Genomic DNA, 17,913 nt, shown 5'->3' on the forward strand with positions numbered 1-17,913 from the left:
TCTTTTTGTTAAATAGAATAGATATTTTTCTATTTCTGGTCAGTAGAATACTCAAATAAGGAAACTTCTATGTTACAGCTCTTATTTTTGCTCTTATTGGGCATAAATTCTCTGCTCACTAAAAATTAAGTTTTTCATTCAGTTTTAATATATTTTTAATGTTGGAAAGAACACATTAGTATAGTATAGTACATTCATTTCACCTGCTCAGCAGCAGTCCTTTAAGCAATTCAGAAGTGTTAATCTATTGTCTGTTGTTTATGAGATTCAAATTTTAGTTACCAAAGCAAAAGACAAGAATTTTTGTTGTAGCCTTTATATAAAAGGTAAAATATAACAGGAGCAAAGTTTAGGGATTAACAGGAGAGGACAGGAGAGATAGGATCCCAAGACAATACCTGAAGTACTGTGGATCACAGCACCTCTGGGAAGATCCTAGCAGTAGGCTGCAGATGGAAGCTCTAGAGCAGCTTTGTGCAGAGTATATGTCCATATCCTGGCAGAAAGGCAGGTGGTCGCAGCTAGATGAAGGTCTGAGTGAGTATCAGCATCAGCAAGCAGGCACCTGGTGTTCAAGAGAAACCAGTAGAAGAAACAAGTTCATGGAGGCCTGTAGCAGTTTGGCATTATTTATGAATTCCAAAAATAAATATTAGATTATGTTTGTGAACTGGTCTTTTCCTCTGGGTATATTAGATTTTATTGGATTCAGAGGTTTACTTCATTAAATAATGATTAAAGCTTTGATTGGGCCTTGTCACTAGGAGGTTGCATCCCCTCCCCCTTGGTGGGCGGGGAGTCACAGAGCAAAGACATGGCAAAGGACAGAGTTGTTTTGAGCTGGAGCCTGGGAAGTGAACACACAGGAGAAGAACAGAGGAATAGAGATGGCTCCTTAGACACAGCAGAAGCACCAGAGAGAATGAGTGAGCCGTTCACCTGATAGTCTACAGCTGGCCTTGTGGAGCGAGCACAGCAACTGAGCCAAGAAAGGACCCCTAGAAACCTGAACTCTTGGCAGATGTCAGCAGCCATCTTGTCCCAACACATGGCAGTAGACTTGGTGAGGGAAGAAACTTATACTTTATGGCCTGGTAACTGTAAGCTTCTACCCCAAATAAATACTTCTTTATAAAAAACCAACAGATTTCTGGTATTTTGCATTAGCACCCCTTTGGCCGACTTACACACAGCCCTTAAGTACCGAATAGAGTACCAGGATATATTCACTTAGATAGTATAAGGCAAGGCTTAGTCAGTGGAAACAGCCCCATTTCTAGACTCTGAATGAATTTATGGTTAAAAGTGGCACAGTGGCTCACTTAATTACAGATCACTAAGCTTCAGAGCTGCTTGATTTTCTCTGACTAGGAGCAGGTGTGGACTGATCCTATATCCTGGGGTTGAATTTGGAGCATTAAGTGACTCTACTTTGGGGAATTAGAGCACTGTGGAAGCACAGATAGCCAGACATGTCACTAATTATCTATTCACTAGATTCCCTGAGAAGTGGTGTTAAGAAACAGTATAGGCTGGCCCACGCGCAGTGCTGATGCACGCAAGGAGTGCCTTGCCACGCAGGGGTGTCCCCGCGTAGGGGAGCCCCACGCACAAGGAGTGCGCCCTGTAAGGAGAGCTGCCCAGCATGAAAGGAAGTTCAGCCTGCGCAGGAATGGCGCCACACGCAAGGAGAGGTGACACAACAAGATGACGCAACAAGAAGAAACAGTTTCCTGTGCCGCTGACAACAATAGAAGCGGACAAAGAAGAACATGCAGCAAATGGACACAGAGAACAGACAACTGGGGTGGGGAGGGGAGGGGTGTGGGGAGAGAATAAAAAAAAGGAAACAGTATAGGAAAGTGGACTTGGCCCAATGGATAGGGCGTTCGCCTACCACATGCGAGGTCCACAGTTCAAACCCCAGGCCTCTTTTGACCCTTGTGGATCTGGCCCATATGCAGTGCTGACACATGCAAGGAGTGCTGTGCCACACAGGGATGTCCCCTGCATAGGGGAATCCCATGCACAAGGAGTGGACCCCATAAGGAGAGCCGCACAGCACGGAAGAAAGTGCAGCCTGCCCGAGAATGGCACCGCACACAGGGAGAGCTGACACAACAAGATGACGCAACAAAAAGAAACACAGATTCCCAGTGCTGCTGTTAAGGATAGAAGTGGTCACAGAAGAACACACAGTGAATGGACACAGAGAGCAGACAACTGGGGGCAGGAAGGGGAAAGAAAGAAAGAAAGAAATCTTAAAAAAAATAAACAGTATTTTTTTGCTTGTTTTATTTATTTTAAACTTTTAGTTTGGAATTTTATACATATACACAACCTAAAGAAGAGTTATGAGGATATAGTACAAAGAACTCTCATAAACTTTTCACGCAAATTCACCAGTTGATAATATTTTGCTATATTTTCTTTTATTATTTTATTTAGTTGGTTTTATTTCCTTTAGTTAGGTTTTACTTTATTACAGATCTGCTTTAATATCTCTATTTTTCATATTACTCTCTATATTTGCTGTCTTTGTGTCTTTACTCCATAGTATTTTCCTTTCCTGAACCATTTGGGAATGAAACACAGACATCAAGCAAGCACCTTTCTACCTAAATATTTTAATGTGTAATTCCCAAGAACAAGAGCATTCTCTACATAACCATGGTACTATTATCAAAACAAGTAATTATAACATTGATATAATAGTTCAATATAGTCCATATTCAAGTTTTGCTATTTTTCCCATTAATGGCCTTTGTAGCAATTTTTCATCACAATTATGCATTGCATTTAGTTGTCATTGCTTAAATATTCTTTGTGTTTCTATGTTTTTTTATTACGTTTCTTGGCCTCCTTTTGTTTTTCATGACATTGCTATTTTTGAAGAGTAGAGACCAGTTTTGTCAAATTTCCTTCGATTTGGGTTTATTCGATGTTTCCTCATGGTTAATTCAGATTATGTAATTTCTGTCCCGAATACTTACAAGTGACGTTGTGCCCTCTCAGTGCATCAGATATATTTTTTGAGGTTACAGTATAAAAAAGTTGTGGGGCTCCGATAAAGACGTTCACATACTGTCCTTGCCCCCAAAGAGTGTAACATCAAATCGAGGCAGCCCTTACAAAGCTGTAATAATTTGTGATGAGTTAGTTAGAGACAGCAGGAGGAATAGAAAGTGCCTTGAGATTTCTGCGAGGAAGCTAGCCAATCCCAGTTAAGGGATGGCTGGTGTTGGAGTACAATGGATGAATTGTCAGAGAGAGTATGAAAGAGAGGAGGTGTTACATAGGAGAAAGTGGAGTTTTTGTCAAAGCAGCATTTGTAGGACAAATTTGAGCTTACAGTGTCAGGGAAGATGAAGAGGATTTGAAGATAGGGTAGAATCATTACTGGGATATAGTATTACAGACAAAGGTCCATTAGATTTTGATATCTTCAAGTCACTGATGGCGTCTAGTGGAACCCAGATCATAATTCTCATTTACCAACTTGCAAGTACAATAAGCTTTTTTTTTTTTTTAAGATTTGTTTATTTCTCCCCATCCCCTCGATGTTTTGCACTTTCTGTATCTGTTTGTCTTCTTGTTTCTTTAGGAGGCTCCGGGAGCTGAATCTGGACCTCCGATGTGTGAAGGAGGCTCCTAATCACTTGAGCCACTTCCACTCCCTGTTTTCCTGTATCTCTCATTATGCTTTTCCTCACTGTGCTTGCCCATCACATCAGCTCCTTGTCTTCAGAAAGCACTAGGAACTGAACCAGGGACTTCCCGTGTGGTAGGCGGGAGCTCAGTCTCTTGAGCCACATCAGTTTTCCCAGTAACCTTTTTTATACTGTGTTCCATATAACAGTTCCCATGGGTTTTCAGAGTAATGTTGAATTCATGAAGTTATCATCTAAGTTATTTTTTCCCCAAGTGAGTAGTTGGTATGTGAGAGAGTTTAGTTATTTTGCTTTTGTTTTTTGCTTTTTTCCTAATGTACTTTTGAGAGGGAATGCTTTGCTTGTCATAGTCCCGTTATTTGGCTGCTAGGTTTTTAACAATTGCTTTTGTTTTTAGAAAGTTCTTTTTTTCTGGACTGTTTCCTAGTCACAACAGTTCTGGGAAACATGTCTTACATACCAAGAAGAGAAACCTTTCTTCAAACCTGTAGCTACTTGTGTTAGTGTGCTGGGTCAAATGTAAAACTTGAATGTATTTGGCATTTCTTGTGTTTTGTAAATTACATTTTCAGCAGGATAAGAATTATTTTATTCATTGTCTTAGAATGTAGGTTATTTTCTAGTATAAACAGGAGTACTGAGGAAATGGAATTACTTCAGAATTTACCTCGGAATCTTGATGCATTCTTTTAAACAGGTTTTAATTCATTCATACTTCATTGCATTTCTGGGAAACAAAATAGACACCACCCTTTCCTATCCTACTTTTCAATTTATTATTTGGGAGAGATTCATGGTTTTCCTTTTCCTCTTTCTTTCTCCCCACTCCCCAATGGCTCCCTCCTCTGTTTGCTAGCAATTTTTGCTTGTTGTCTGCTCGTTGTTCTTGCTCATTGTTTCTGTTTTTTGTTTTTTGTGTTTTTTTGCTTGTTGTCTGTTTTTGTTTCTTCTTAGTAGGCACCGGGAAGTGAACCCGGGACCTCCCATGTGGGAGACAGGCATTCAACTGCCTGAGTCACATCAGCTCCCTTCCCTTTCTTTTTTAATTGTAAGTAAATAATATATAGAATTTTCTCTTAGATTGCAAATGGAAACTAAGCCTACAGATCCAGAATTAGGGTTTTGTGTATGGCTAACAGCCCAGTTTGTCATTTATTGGATATGGGGGGAAGGACAAGAGGGCAAAAATGTATTTTTAAAGGTTATCAGAAAATGTCTTGGCTGGTAATAATGGGCAAGTATGAACACTCCATAGGACTGAGTATGACTAGGTGGTTTCGCTTTGCTTCTTTAGGGCTTTAAAATGCTTTTCTGATTAAATTTTAAATGAATTTAGCTCACTGGGTAATGTTATAAAGAATGACCTAGGATTTTGAATCAGGAGATCTCAAATGACATTGAGGTACTCGAGTATTTATGGCAGGGTGTCTTCTGAATGCTTGCCTTGACCTCCCTGCCCTTGTTATTGTTAGAAATACTTTATTCAAACCAGCCATATGTATTTGTATAGTATTACTTTAGAAAATGGTTTTCGTTTATTATTTGGGAGATTTTAGAACTTCTTATCTAAAGAACATTCCCATTGAGCTCATAGCTTTTCCAGAATTTTGTGTGTGTCTTTTGCCAAATGTTTAACGTTTTCAAAAAGAAATTTGTGGGACTGCCCCTCTTAAGTAGCTACTAAGACGTTTTTAAATGTGCTGCCGTATTTCTGTTGATTTCATGTGTAGTCATTCATATCTCTATCTTTTGATTAAATTCGTTCTTGGAGATCTTGCTATTTACAACCACTGTTTATTACAAAACAAAACAAATCCCAAATAACTTGCTTGTTGTCTTGGCAGAGCAGGGCATTTAAAGCCTCTCGGTGGCTTGGCTTTCCACGTTCCCGGGTGTTGGCTGTCTTGGATCCCCTTTTTAAGGCCCCACTTCCCTGCACACTAGCTTGGTATGCAGGGAGAAGCTGCAGAGTCTGTTGGCTGGGCTTTATTTACGGAAACAGCAGGGTTGAGATTGATTGCGTTGAGAGACAGTGTATGGATGAGGGAGGGTCACAGCACATGCTCAGTCCTGTCAGTGTGAGGGGGAAGTTTCTGCGTTCTACGTGAAGGCTTAGGTCATAGCACAAGCTCAGTGAAAGCTCTATGAGGTCTCTCAGAACTGCATGTGCCTCCATTTTGAGTTGTTAGAGTAGAAAAGGGCAGAGTTTTTGCAATAAGTAGAGGTTAAGGATACAGCTAGAATCACCAGAGCCTCTCTTTAGTCATGGATGAGCCATTCAGCCCTTGCAGGTAGGCTATCGTCCTCGGGCCTCACCAAAACAGTGACGGTTTCTGCTGCTCTTTCTCACTCATGAAAATGTTTATGAATCATTTCATCATTCATAGTGCATGTTTCTGAGAACCTTTCAGCCCTGTCTGGCTATGTAGGTGGTGCTAGTAAGCGTGAAAGCATTGCTAAGGGAATGGTATCTAACTGGAGATGCATTAAGCAAATATAGAAACAACTGCTTTGTGGGTCTCTCTGTCCCTGTCCTCTTTCCCCTTCCCTCACTTCTCCTTCTCCTGATATAGTTTTAACCTGAGTTGTGCTGGATGCATGTTGCTGATCTGGCTTGCCTTCAAGGACCTGCAGAGCAGACCTGCATGTTGCCCATGTGGCTGGTAGGCAATGCCTGGGCCCGTTAGCTACTCTGTTTGGGTGTTTTAGGAAGGGTGGTAGGTGGGCAGCTATTGGTTGCTTTGAAGGTGGGTGGAACTTGTTTTGATTGAGAGCCTGTTTGCCAGAGCAGATGATAATTTCATGATCTTTTTCCGAAGTCTGGAAATGAAATAGTGCATATGTTTTGACATATGCAGAGAATGGTTTTGGGTTAATAAGGTTGCAACAATATCACCTTGAAATAGATTTTTTTTTTTTAATGAAAGGTTATGTCACATCAGTTTGTACTGTCTGTTGCTTCAAAAGAAAGCAATACCCTTTTGCCTTTGGAGCTTATGGAAAATTTTCTGACAATTTTTAAAAACTTGCACACTGATATTCATGTTAGAACTTTGGGGTTCCAGGCTTTTTTGTTTATTTTTTTGTTTGTAATTTTTGCTTTAGCAGAGGACACTGTTTGTTGCATGTGCATAGTTTGTTGTATGACTTGTGAGTTCTGTAGGGAAGGAGTGAAAAGGGTAGTTGATGCCTAAGAAGGTGTAGACATTGACATGGCCAGCATTTGTGTCCACTGCTTGATGGCTCTTACAGGAGTCTCTTCTACTGAGGGGAAGTTGTGCATTTTGTGGCACATGCTTGCAAAGAGGCCTCAGACAGATGGCTTTCACCATGGCTAACTCAAGGAGCTGGTTGGAATTAGCAGATTTAGGCAAGTTGATGGTACATGAAGTTTTTGAATTCTCTTAATTCCTTCTCTTTGTTTCTCCTCCTTTTTTTCCTTCTTATAAAGGCTGAAAAAAATCTTAGAAGTGACATGTTCTGTGCATTGGGAGAATAAAAGAAAACATACAGTTTAGAAGAATATGCATCTGAAAACTTATAGAAGAGGGGAAATTTTTACTGTGTTGATGATACAAGGAGAAACTCTTCATATAAACATCTTAGTTGTATAATATGAATATGAAGCTGTGCATGGTGAACTCTTGTTAGAGGAGGCCCCTGATTTTTGGTGGGAAGTTTTTTTTTTTGTTTTTTTTAGGAAGGTTAATGTTGGTGAATGTCTTTTACTGAAAATATTGCAGAAGTATAATCTGACTACTAGCAGATTCAGTTTCAGAATTGTGATTAAGGAGATGCATTATACAAGGAAAATTTAGGATAAGTACGTTTATTATTATTTGTTGAAATCTATTTTTCCATTCATGTGAGGTCTCTTTTCCCATTATCATTATATTTATTCGAACATTGCATTTGGGGGGTTGGACAGATGCCTTCTTTATCCCATACCATGAAGCGTTGCTTCTGGTAATTGTCTTATTTTACTCTGGTTAAAACTACCGTGTGTTCTTTTTTTCTGCTTCTCTCCTTGAAGCCTAAAATTATCTATTGTCTAAACTATAGGAATTGGGCCCTGCAGCACTTACCAGTCCTTCATGTGTGGAATCAGTTCAGAAGTGGAGTTTCAGACTCAAGGAAAAAAGCCAGTGTTTTGAATCAGGTGAATACTTCTCAGGAAAACAGTTGTAGAACTTTCTTTCTGTTCTAGGATCTTTAAGTATTCTTAACTTTTTTTTTTTTTTTTTACATTTAGCAAATAAAATGTGAATAATAGCATGGACTTCCATTCCGATCAGGAAGTTGTATTTGTAGCTGAATCATCTCTGACTCGGATTCTTCCTGTTAGTTAGTTTGGCCTGGCCTGGCCTAATAGAAATCTGGATTTACAGAGTTGGATGTTGCCACCTATTTTGATGGCGAGGTCTTGTAATTACTGACAAGGATTTGTGGGCACTTTTCATTCAACTCTTAATGGAGTTGAATTTTGCTGTTTTATTTGCTATAGCTAGGTCTTGGTCATATGCATTTGTTCTGTATTTTCCTGTCCTAGAAAAATATTTTTAGAAGGTTATTTGCTGAACAGCTGTCTCCTGCTTAGGGCTTCTATGCTTCTCTGTTGGAGGAGGTGAAGGGACAACAAAATGGGAAGAAGTTGCCTTGGTTGGTGAAATTGTCTAGGGTCTGTATAGCTTGGAGATTGGAAAATGCTAGTTGGTTTCATTTTACCTTATTGTACCCCTCCTGTTGTGCTTCAGAAGATCAGGAAATGTTAATAAATAAAGGAAATATATGTTTCAAAAAAGAGCATAATGGTAAAAGTTCACAAAATTATAATCCTGTTATTAGCTTTTCCTTGTTATTTTATAGACTCTTGGATCAGAATCATAAGTTGAACCTTATAAGTAAAGTGTTCCTTTTTAACATAAATTTTGCAGCCTGTCAAAAGCTAAGACGAACTTGGTTGTGTTTAATTATTTTTAACATTTTTGTTGTAACGTATGTACAATATAACATTTCCTATTTTAGCCACTTTAATGAGATTCATGATGTTTTGCTTCCATCACCATCATTGATTACTAAAACTTCTCCGGCACCCCAAACAAAAACCCTGCACCCATTAAGCAGTAACTCCCCCTTTCCTATCCCTACTACCACTCCGGTACCCTATGTTTGGCATTGTTTGTATTTAATTGACACTTCATTATTAATCAGCTCATAACATAGCTCTGCTTTTGACAGCTTCCTAGACTCTTGTCTGTGGTTGTTTGCTTATGAATTGGAAGTCTTTGATACACCTAATACCTGATGTTAGGTGTTCATTATTCCTAATCCTTTTTCCTTCTGAATAAGTTTCTCCTTTTCCATTTGCTTTTGGTCATTACTGAGGGGCATTGCAAAAGCCTTAGAATAAATAAATGCCTGACAGGATCAGAGAGAAAATAGAAAATACTGACTAAAAATGAAGATTTGAAATTTTGTGTGCATTCATGATTCTTCTCCTAAAAAAGCACAGGCAATTGATAATCATCTATATTTAGCAGTTTTTTTTTTCTTTCCTTTTCTTTTCTTTTTTAAAGAAGTACCTGGGATTGAACCTAGAACTTTTGTACATGGGAAGCAGGCACTTAATCTCTGAGCTACAGCAGGTCCCCAGCAGTGTCTGATATGAGAAGTTACAGGTGCTTGTTGAAAGCAAATCTGAAAGAAAACTAATCTGCTCTCATGTGATTCTTTGGGTCTAAGCAGATGATAACAGCAAAGCCTATGAGGAGCTTGATGTGGACTGGAATTATATGTTAGTGCCAAATATTGTATGTTACTACCAAATGGAGGGAGGAAAGAATAAATAAGACATTTAGACAGTGGAACAGGTTATTGTAGCATGTTGCATTTGCAACTAGGTCTTTCTCTCCTGTTTTGTTTTTGTGTTTTTTTGTCTGCTGTCTGTGTGTTCTTCAGTGTCTGCTTGTATTCTCATTAGGCAGCTCCAGGAACCAATCCTGGGACCTTCTGGAGTAGGACAGAGGTGATTACTCTCTTGCGCCACCTCGGCTCTCCTATTGTGCTATGTCTTCTTATTTTCTCTCCTCTGTGTCTCTTGTTGAGTCATCTTGCTGTGCCAGATCACTGTGTCAGCCGGGTTGGCCGGCACTGCTGTGCAGGGTGGCATTTCCACGCAGGGTGGCTCTCGTTTGCAGGCCACGTTCCTACATGGGCTGGCACACCGTGTGGGCCAGCTCACCACATGGACCAGCTTGCCCTCACCGGGAGGACCTGGGCATTGAACCCTGGACCACCTATATAGTAGATGGGAGCCCATTTGGTTGAGCCACATCCATTTCCCTCTCCTGTTGTTTTAAAAAATTTTTACCCTTTTTTTTTTTTTTTTTTTTGACATTACTCATATGTTGTGTATAGAGGCCATATTCACTGCATTTTATTGTCAGCCATGGAAATTATTATTCTTCAGTCAATTCCTAAATTTTTAGTTCTGGACTAAAATTATTTTTAGGAGAACCCATGGAAGGAGGGCTACTTTTGTGGCTTAGACTCTCTGTATTTAACTAGCTGAGACTTCTTGAAAGAGTCCTTTTATCTCCTCAGGCTTTAGTTTCTTCTATTAAGCTTGAAGACTGAATCAGATATAACTTTCCATCAGAGAAAATTTAGAATTTTGTGAGTCTAAATCCTAGACAAGGTGCCATGCTGAACCTTTATGTTTGTGTATGAAGGTGGAACATTATCTCTTTCAGTTGTTGACTGATTCTTTGTCCTTTGGGTTTGTTGAATAAATGCTGAGTTTTGTTCCTGCTAGCAGTTTGTCAAGTCTGTTTTCAGATTAATTTTACTTGAGCTATGTCCTGTCACAGGTGACTTAAATATATAATTTTGCAACAAAGCCCTTAGTTGCTTCCTCTCTGTGGCTAAATAATAGAGTTAGAATAATAGAGTCATTTATTCATTTAAAATATATTTTGTGCCTGTGTGCTCTGGGATATAGTGATGAACTAAAAACAGACTTAGCTGGTATACCCACATGGTAAATGGCATACCCACATGGTAAATGCTTTCATTCTAGAGGGGAAGACAACCATTGAAGAAAACAATTAACATGAAATTAATATAAAATCATGACTGTGCTAAAGGCTGAAGGAGAGGTAGGTCATGCTATGAGAATATGTAATGGAGAGATTAGCTTCTGGTCACACTGCCTAGTACTTAGAGCTAATAATAGTAACAACTACTCTGCGACAGGCACTGTGCCTTATTCTTTGCATAGATAGTCTTTTTATTCTTATAGCACCCCTACATCTAGAAAACTTCATCTTAAAGATGAGGAAACTGAGACTCAGAGAAATTAAAATTCATGTCCCTCAGATCAAACTTAGAGCTAATAAAACCTTGCTGTGTAATTTTAATCCAGGTTAATTTGGCACTGAAGTCTGTGCTCTTTTCCCTGACATGTGCATCTGGACTTTAATGTATGCATAACAGCTTCTCCTTCCTAGTAGTGAGATGCCTAAGTCCTGGGACATCCCAGTGGGAAGCACAGAGCACAGTAATTTTACTCAGAATCAGGGAAATTTTTTTGTATAATAAAATGGATAAAATGGATGGGGATATATTACAGAATAGAATGCAAAATTTGCATGGGTTTTTAAGATATTATGCCAGACTTTGAAGAAATTTCAGGCTTGCTAAAGAGTGCTTTGGAAGCGTGTGATCATGCTAGAGAAATTGAGAAACCCAGCACATTGTCCTAGTCTTCCTTCTTGTCAGCCTTGTTTTTAGTTTTGCCCAACAAACCTTCTAAAAAGAAGTGATTCGATGAAACTGCCTTTTGAGTTTCTAAAAATTTGGTGTACAGGATTTGGTTCTGGACCCACCAACTCTTCTATGTAGAATTTCTAGTCTTCTGTTGATGTCATGTCAGTCTTCCTGCTCAACTTAATCAGAATTATCTGCTGCCCAAGCAATAAGATCCTGAGTGATAGGAAAGGGCAGGATTGCACAGTGATCTCATCCACACATGACACCAGCCACAGAGCAGAGGTCTGACTTATGAATTGTCAATCCAAGCCTGATGGGAATGGGCCACAGGCTACTCTGCTATTAACATCCACATCTGCTGGTTTGGGGTAGGAGCCAGGCATGTGTTGTTTAGACTGGATTATGATGGCAAGTCACGCCACCTCCCTGTAAAAGTTCCTTCCAGCTCTTGCCTTTAATTGCTTGATGGCAGGGCTGTCTAATCATGTCTTCTCCCATTTGCCCCATGTCTTTAACCTTTTACTTCACTTACATGGTAGACTCAGGCCCTTGTCTTAAGTGTAATCATCATGATCATGTAGCAGTATGTAGGTGTCCTCTGAGTGAACATGAGGCAGACTGTGGCCTTCCTGGCACCTTCCCTTCTCTTGGGTTGAAAAAATGACTTTGTCAGTTTCTTAGGAAAGCCCATGTGGCAGGCCAGCAATTTCTAGGCAGTGTGCTCTTCCCAAGGAATCCTTCCTGTGTCTGGTCAGTAGCCTTCTCATCTCCTTTGCATAGATGCTTCTCCCTTTTTTGATATTCACTTGCAGGCTTCATGCTTCTTTCTGTCCAGTCCCTGTTTACTTCTTAGTCTAAGCTGTTTCCTTGGTAACCGGTTACTTTTCAAAGGGAACATCTTGTCATTTTATTTAAACTACTGCAGCTGAAGAGAACTGAAATATTAAATTGTAGTTGCTATGGCTACTGCTTTCTTACATCAGTTTCTTTTGTATCAGATTGCATATACAATGACTTTTTTTAATACTCAAGGAATAAACACGATAACTTACTATTATTTTTGTAATTTGGCTTCTGGGACTTTTTTCAGATTTCAAAGCAAAGATTTGTAGAATACTGTGGACTGAACCTCAGCTGTTTAAAAAAATGTGTATTATTTACATTAATTGTACAGAGAAATTTTACTGGTGAGGATGGTGACAATTCTTAAATTTTTTATGTGGTATGATTCAATAAGGATGTATCCAGAATGATGAACCCTCACTAAAGAGCCATAGTAAACTTAGGGACAAAAGAGATATGTGACTTAGAGTTAATTCTTTGAATCTCATCATTAATTCCTTGTGGGCATCTTTTTCCTTCAGTTACTTGTTCAACTGTCTATATTATCACTCTGGGGAAATCTGTTTGCCATTTAGTCAGCTTTCCTCATCTCTGACTTTCTTTCTTAACTCCAGTCTATCTGTAGTCACTTAGCTAATTCCTTTGATTTTTTTTTTTTTAAAGATATATTTATTTATTTCTCCCCCCTTCATCCCCCACCCCAGTTGTCTGTTCTCTGTGTCTATTTGCTGTGTCTTCTTTGTTTGCTTCTGTTGTTGTCAGCGGCACGGGAATCTGTGTTTCTTTTTGTTGGGTCAGCTCTCCGTGTGTGCAGCGCCATTCCTGGGCAGGCTGCACTTTCTTTCGCACTGGGCGACTCTCCTCACGGGGCGCACTCCTTGCGCTTGGGGCTCCCCTACACGGGGGACACCCCTGCGTGGCAGGGCACTCCTTGCATGCATCAGCATTGCGCATGGGCCAGCTGCACATGGGTCAAAGAGGCCCGGGGTTTGAACCGCAGACCTCCCATGTGGTAGACAGACGCCCTAACCACTGGGCCAAGTCTACCACCCTCCTTTGACTTATTAAAAATGTTTTATTTTGAAATAACTGTAGATTCCCTGGAAGTTGCGGTGTACTACAGAGAGGACCCATGTACCCTTCCCTCACTTTCTGGCAATGGATACATCTTAAGTAACTATATAGCACAGTATAAAACCAAGAAATTGCCACTCTCTGTGTATAGTTGTTTACCATTTTATCATATGTGTAGCTTTGTGTAACCACCACTGCAATCAAGATACGGAATTATTCCATCATTACAAAGAAATCCTTCATTCTACCCCTTTAGAGTCATACCCACTCTCTCCCCACCCTTCCCCTCCCCGTTCTCTAACCCCTGGGAACCACTAATCTGTTCTCCAGCTCTATAATTTTATGCTTTGAGAATATTATATAAATTGGCATTTAACTAAAGATTTTCTTGTTCAACATGGTTTTCAAACGTTCAAAAACGTTTTGATTATTCTTTCTTGCTTTGGTCATTGAGATGAACATAGAGGGACTTGGCCCAATGGATAGGGTGTCTGCCAACCACATGGGAGGTCCGCGGTTCAAACCCTGGGCCTCCTTGACCTGTGTGGAGCTGGCCCATGTGCAGTGCTGATGCGTGCAAGGAGTGCCCTGCCACGCAGGGGTGTCCCCTACGTAGGGGAGCCCCACGCACAAGGAGTGCGCCCCATAAGGAGAGCCAACCAGCGTGAAAGGAAGTGCAGTCTGCCCAAGAATGGCGTTGCACACATGGAGAGCTGACACAACAAGGTGACTCAACAAAAAGAAACACAGATTCCCGGTGCCGCTGATAAGGATAGAAGCAGTCACAGAAGAGCACACAGTGAATGGACACAGAGAGCAGACAACTGGGGGGGAGAGGGGAAAGGGAGAGAAATTTTAAAAAAGAAAAGAAAAAAGATTTATTTAAAATAAAAAGGGTGAACACTGAACTGAAATAGGGCAAAGGAAACAGATTATCATACAGATTCTCCTTATAGTTAATTGTATAGTTTTGTTTTAGTAACATAATAGCTCTGCCATATGGGAGTGTGGTTGAGAGCCCTCATTTGGGAGTCAGCTAAACTTGAGTTTGAATTTTGACTTTTGCGTTTGTTATCTCAGGCAATTGTTTTAACTTTCTTAGCTTCAGTTTCCTTATCTGCAAAGGTAGGGATTATAATAGCACCTTCCTTACCTGGTGGTCCTTAAGATTAGATTGGAAAATGTATGGAAATTGCTTGGTGGACAATACCTGGTACATAATAAATGCCCCATGTATATATTAGTTGCTTTACTAATGTTACAGTTGGTATTGTTATTTTCTATAGAATGGAGATTATCATTGGAATAATGAAAAAATAAATATGCCTGGCATGGAAAGCACTAAGTGACTACGAGTGCTGCTATTTTCCTTCTTTGTTGTATACCATACCTAGATTTAAGGTAATGTACATGAAAACCTGGAGGTGTGGATAGAGGTGTAAACATAGGTATCTTGCATTATCCTGGGGTATGTCTTCCACCTTTGGTTTCCTATTTCATAGAATAGTATCCTTCATCTGCCTTGGCTGGGGATTTATGCTGCCCTTAATGGCCACCTGGGCTTTGCCTGGATCTACTTTGTTCATTAAGCAGCATTGTATATCCAACAGAAACCTCTAGTAGCTATGTTGTTTTGTACAGTGGATAGAATGAGAACTAAATTTCTGTGACTATCACTACTGAAGCGTTCATTAGTATCAAAACATGAACTAAATGATTTAATACATAGAAATGAATAATATTGTAGTGTACCTAGAACAGATAGTGTTCAAATGTTAGCTATTCATAATTGAAAGGTAAACCTGGCATCATCTCGACTAGAAGCCTTTTGAATTTTAAGCACCAGTACTTTTCAGCGTTCAGAGTGTTCATAATCAGTAGTTCTCAAAGTGTGGTCAGCAGACCCCAATATTAATTTTATCAAATCTCAACTTTTGACTTCATGTCTTTTTAATATTCTTTGTGACAAAATGGCAAGTGTCATAAAAGACCTCTGCTGTGGACCAAAGGCCAGTGACTGTCTTGAGGAAAGGCCCTTTAACAGTGGTTTGAGTTAGAAGTTGAGCTAGCTACTGTTTCATGGAATACCTCCCCCCCCCCTTTTTTTTAAACATTTGACAAACTGTAGTCATTCAGACTTGGGAATTTAGCAGGCATTTTCTTAAAAATGAGTGAAGAGGGATTGGAGGTGGCTCAGGTGATTAGATGCCTTCCTCCCACACGGGAGATCCCAGTGCCTCCAAGAAAGAGAAGACCAATACACTACAAATGGGCACAGCAAATGCAAACAACAAGGGGGTAGGGAGAAATAAATAAATCTTTAAGAAATTAAAAAAGAATTAAGTGAGCCTGTCGTTTCATGAAGAACAACTGAGAGTATTTGCCAGTGTTTTTAATTTGTGCCTTGATGTAAAAAAGACTATTCTTTTGAGATAGTTAGTGATGTTTATGAATATGAGTTTTTAAAACCATTACATAATAAGCTGTCAGTACTTGGAAAATCTATATACTTGGTGAACCAGTATTTTCCAAATGACCGGTGCATGATGTTAGAAAATCATGCCTGGGCAGAAGAGCCAATCAAAGGCAAGACAGACCAATCAATGGATTTTAATGTAATAGAGCAGAAAAAGTTCATTAGTAAGGTTTAAATTCTGCATTGTAACAACCTTTAAGAAACTTTCACTTGAGTGTTTGTGTAACAGCTAAAAGAATATTCATAATTATCAAAAAGGATATTATAATAGTCTTCCCTTTTCCAGTTATATATCTGTGTGAGGCTGGATTTTCCTCATATACTTTAGCCAGAGCAACATATTGCAACAGAGTGAATGTAGAAGTAGATAATGATTAGCTGTTCTTCTGTTAAGTCAGGCGTAAAAGAGAAGAAATATGAAATAATTCCTCTATTTTCACAGGTTTTTAAAAAAATACAGTTATTCATAAAAATGTTCTAGGTGTAAACATACAGTAAGTTTATTGCTATTTTTAAATTGATAAAATATTTTGAAATTTCTCATAAACACAAGCGCCTTGAGATACTCAATAATTTAAAGAGTGTGAAGGGATCCTGGGACCAAAAAGTTTGAGAATTGCTGAGTTGATTAAAAGGAAAGTTGTAGCAGTTTCATATGATTATTTAGAATGTTTTCTACAAGCTGTTGATATTAAATCATCATAATTTGTGATGATTTTCACCAAGTTTTACATCTAGTTGTCTGGAAATACTGATGGAACCATGGTGTTCCATCAGTGTTTGAAATACTGATAATTAAGTATGTATAGATTATGTCAGGCAGATAGTATATTAGATTCAGAGTTAACAGAAGAAGAATTAGAAGTCAGTCCCTGTACTCTAGAAGCTTATCGTCCCACAGTGGATGGAGGTCGGCGATGACCAAATTCGAGTTGCGTGTTGCCTTGAAATAGTGAGATATGAACACAAAAGGACATTCAGGGAGAGGGGGTAGTGTAGGGAAATTGAAAGAACATTTAATTTCATGTAGAGTTTGATGTCAGAAGGGGAGGATGGTGATTGTTCCATAGATTCTGGATAGAGCTGGATACTGGCAATTTCCTTTGAAGCCTACTCCTCTTTCATCTTTTGTTCATATACTGTCCGGTTTCCAATTAGAAGTATCTAGTGCTCTGTAAATGGGATGTGTTGCTACCTCTTTTTATATTGGACATAAAATACATTTTACAATTTATTCTCTATTTGGCAGCTTCTGGGTATACGATTGGCTAATACCATTGTTTACTCACCTTGAACCCTAATCCATGCTACTAAACTACACTATTTTAAAATTGCATATGGGGAATGGATGTGGCTTAAGCGGTTGAGCTCCTGCTTTCCAAACGGGAGGGCCTGGTTTTGGTTCCTGGGGCCTCCTAAAAAAACAAAAATGAACAACAGGCAAAACAAATGAAAAAAAAAACCACTCAGGGAGGCAGATGTGGTGGCTCAGTGGTTGAGCATTGACTTCACACATACACGAAGTTCTGGGTTCAGTCCCCGGTCCCTGGTACCTTAAAACAAAAAAAAACACATGAAAAAAAACCCAGTTGCATATGATTAAAAATACTTTCACTGAAAGAGATGATTTTTAAATAAATTTTTAAAGTGTTCTTTATTTTATATATATTTTGGTTTATTCCTTAAACCAAAACTATACCTTTTTAAAAAAGCACCCTTCATTGATATAAACCTAAAAGAGATAAACTATTTCCAATTTAGGCTCTTAAGATACCCCAACATATTGTATTGTCTCACTTGTATCATTATTAGCAGTATTAACAATACTAGCCTCTTATTTTTTGGGAAATGGGATAAATAGTTCCATTTAACAAGGTATTGGGGGGTTGTTTTATAATATTATGGCACATTTTTTAAAAGCTAAACATGATGATAGAATTTGCTTTTTAAAATATTAAAGTAAAGATGAACCAGGAATATTGGTCCTGGAATTGTTAGGAGCTAGCCATCTATGTAGCAGTGTTAGGAAAATGATCTTGTAAGTGGCTACTTAAGAGCCCTGGAATAACATACACCTTC

The 17,913-nt window shown here is 39.1% G+C and overlaps 1 protein-coding gene across 16 annotated transcripts in view; it reads left to right on the plus strand.

Annotated features, from left to right (window-relative positions):
• Window positions 1-17,913, plus strand: part of RERE (arginine-glutamic acid dipeptide repeats) — a 517,403-nt gene that overhangs the window by 337,737 nt on the left and 161,753 nt on the right. For 2 of the 16 annotated variants that reach the window (XM_004481871.4, XM_058304481.1), the window contains exon 1: window positions 5,609-5,962. The exons of the other annotated variants lie outside the window; for them this stretch is intronic. In XM_004481871.4, the coding sequence (XP_004481928.1) occupies window positions 5,937-5,962 (26 nt within the window). In that variant the 5' untranslated portion in view covers window positions 5,609-5,936. Of the gene's footprint in view, window positions 1-5,608; window positions 5,963-17,913 lie in introns of those variants that run through there. 16 annotated transcript variants of the gene reach the window in all.

This window comes from Dasypus novemcinctus, chromosome 9 (assembly GCF_030445035.2).
Source record: "Dasypus novemcinctus isolate mDasNov1 chromosome 9, mDasNov1.1.hap2, whole genome shotgun sequence".
NCBI lineage: Eukaryota > Metazoa > Chordata > Mammalia > Cingulata > Dasypodidae > Dasypus > Dasypus novemcinctus.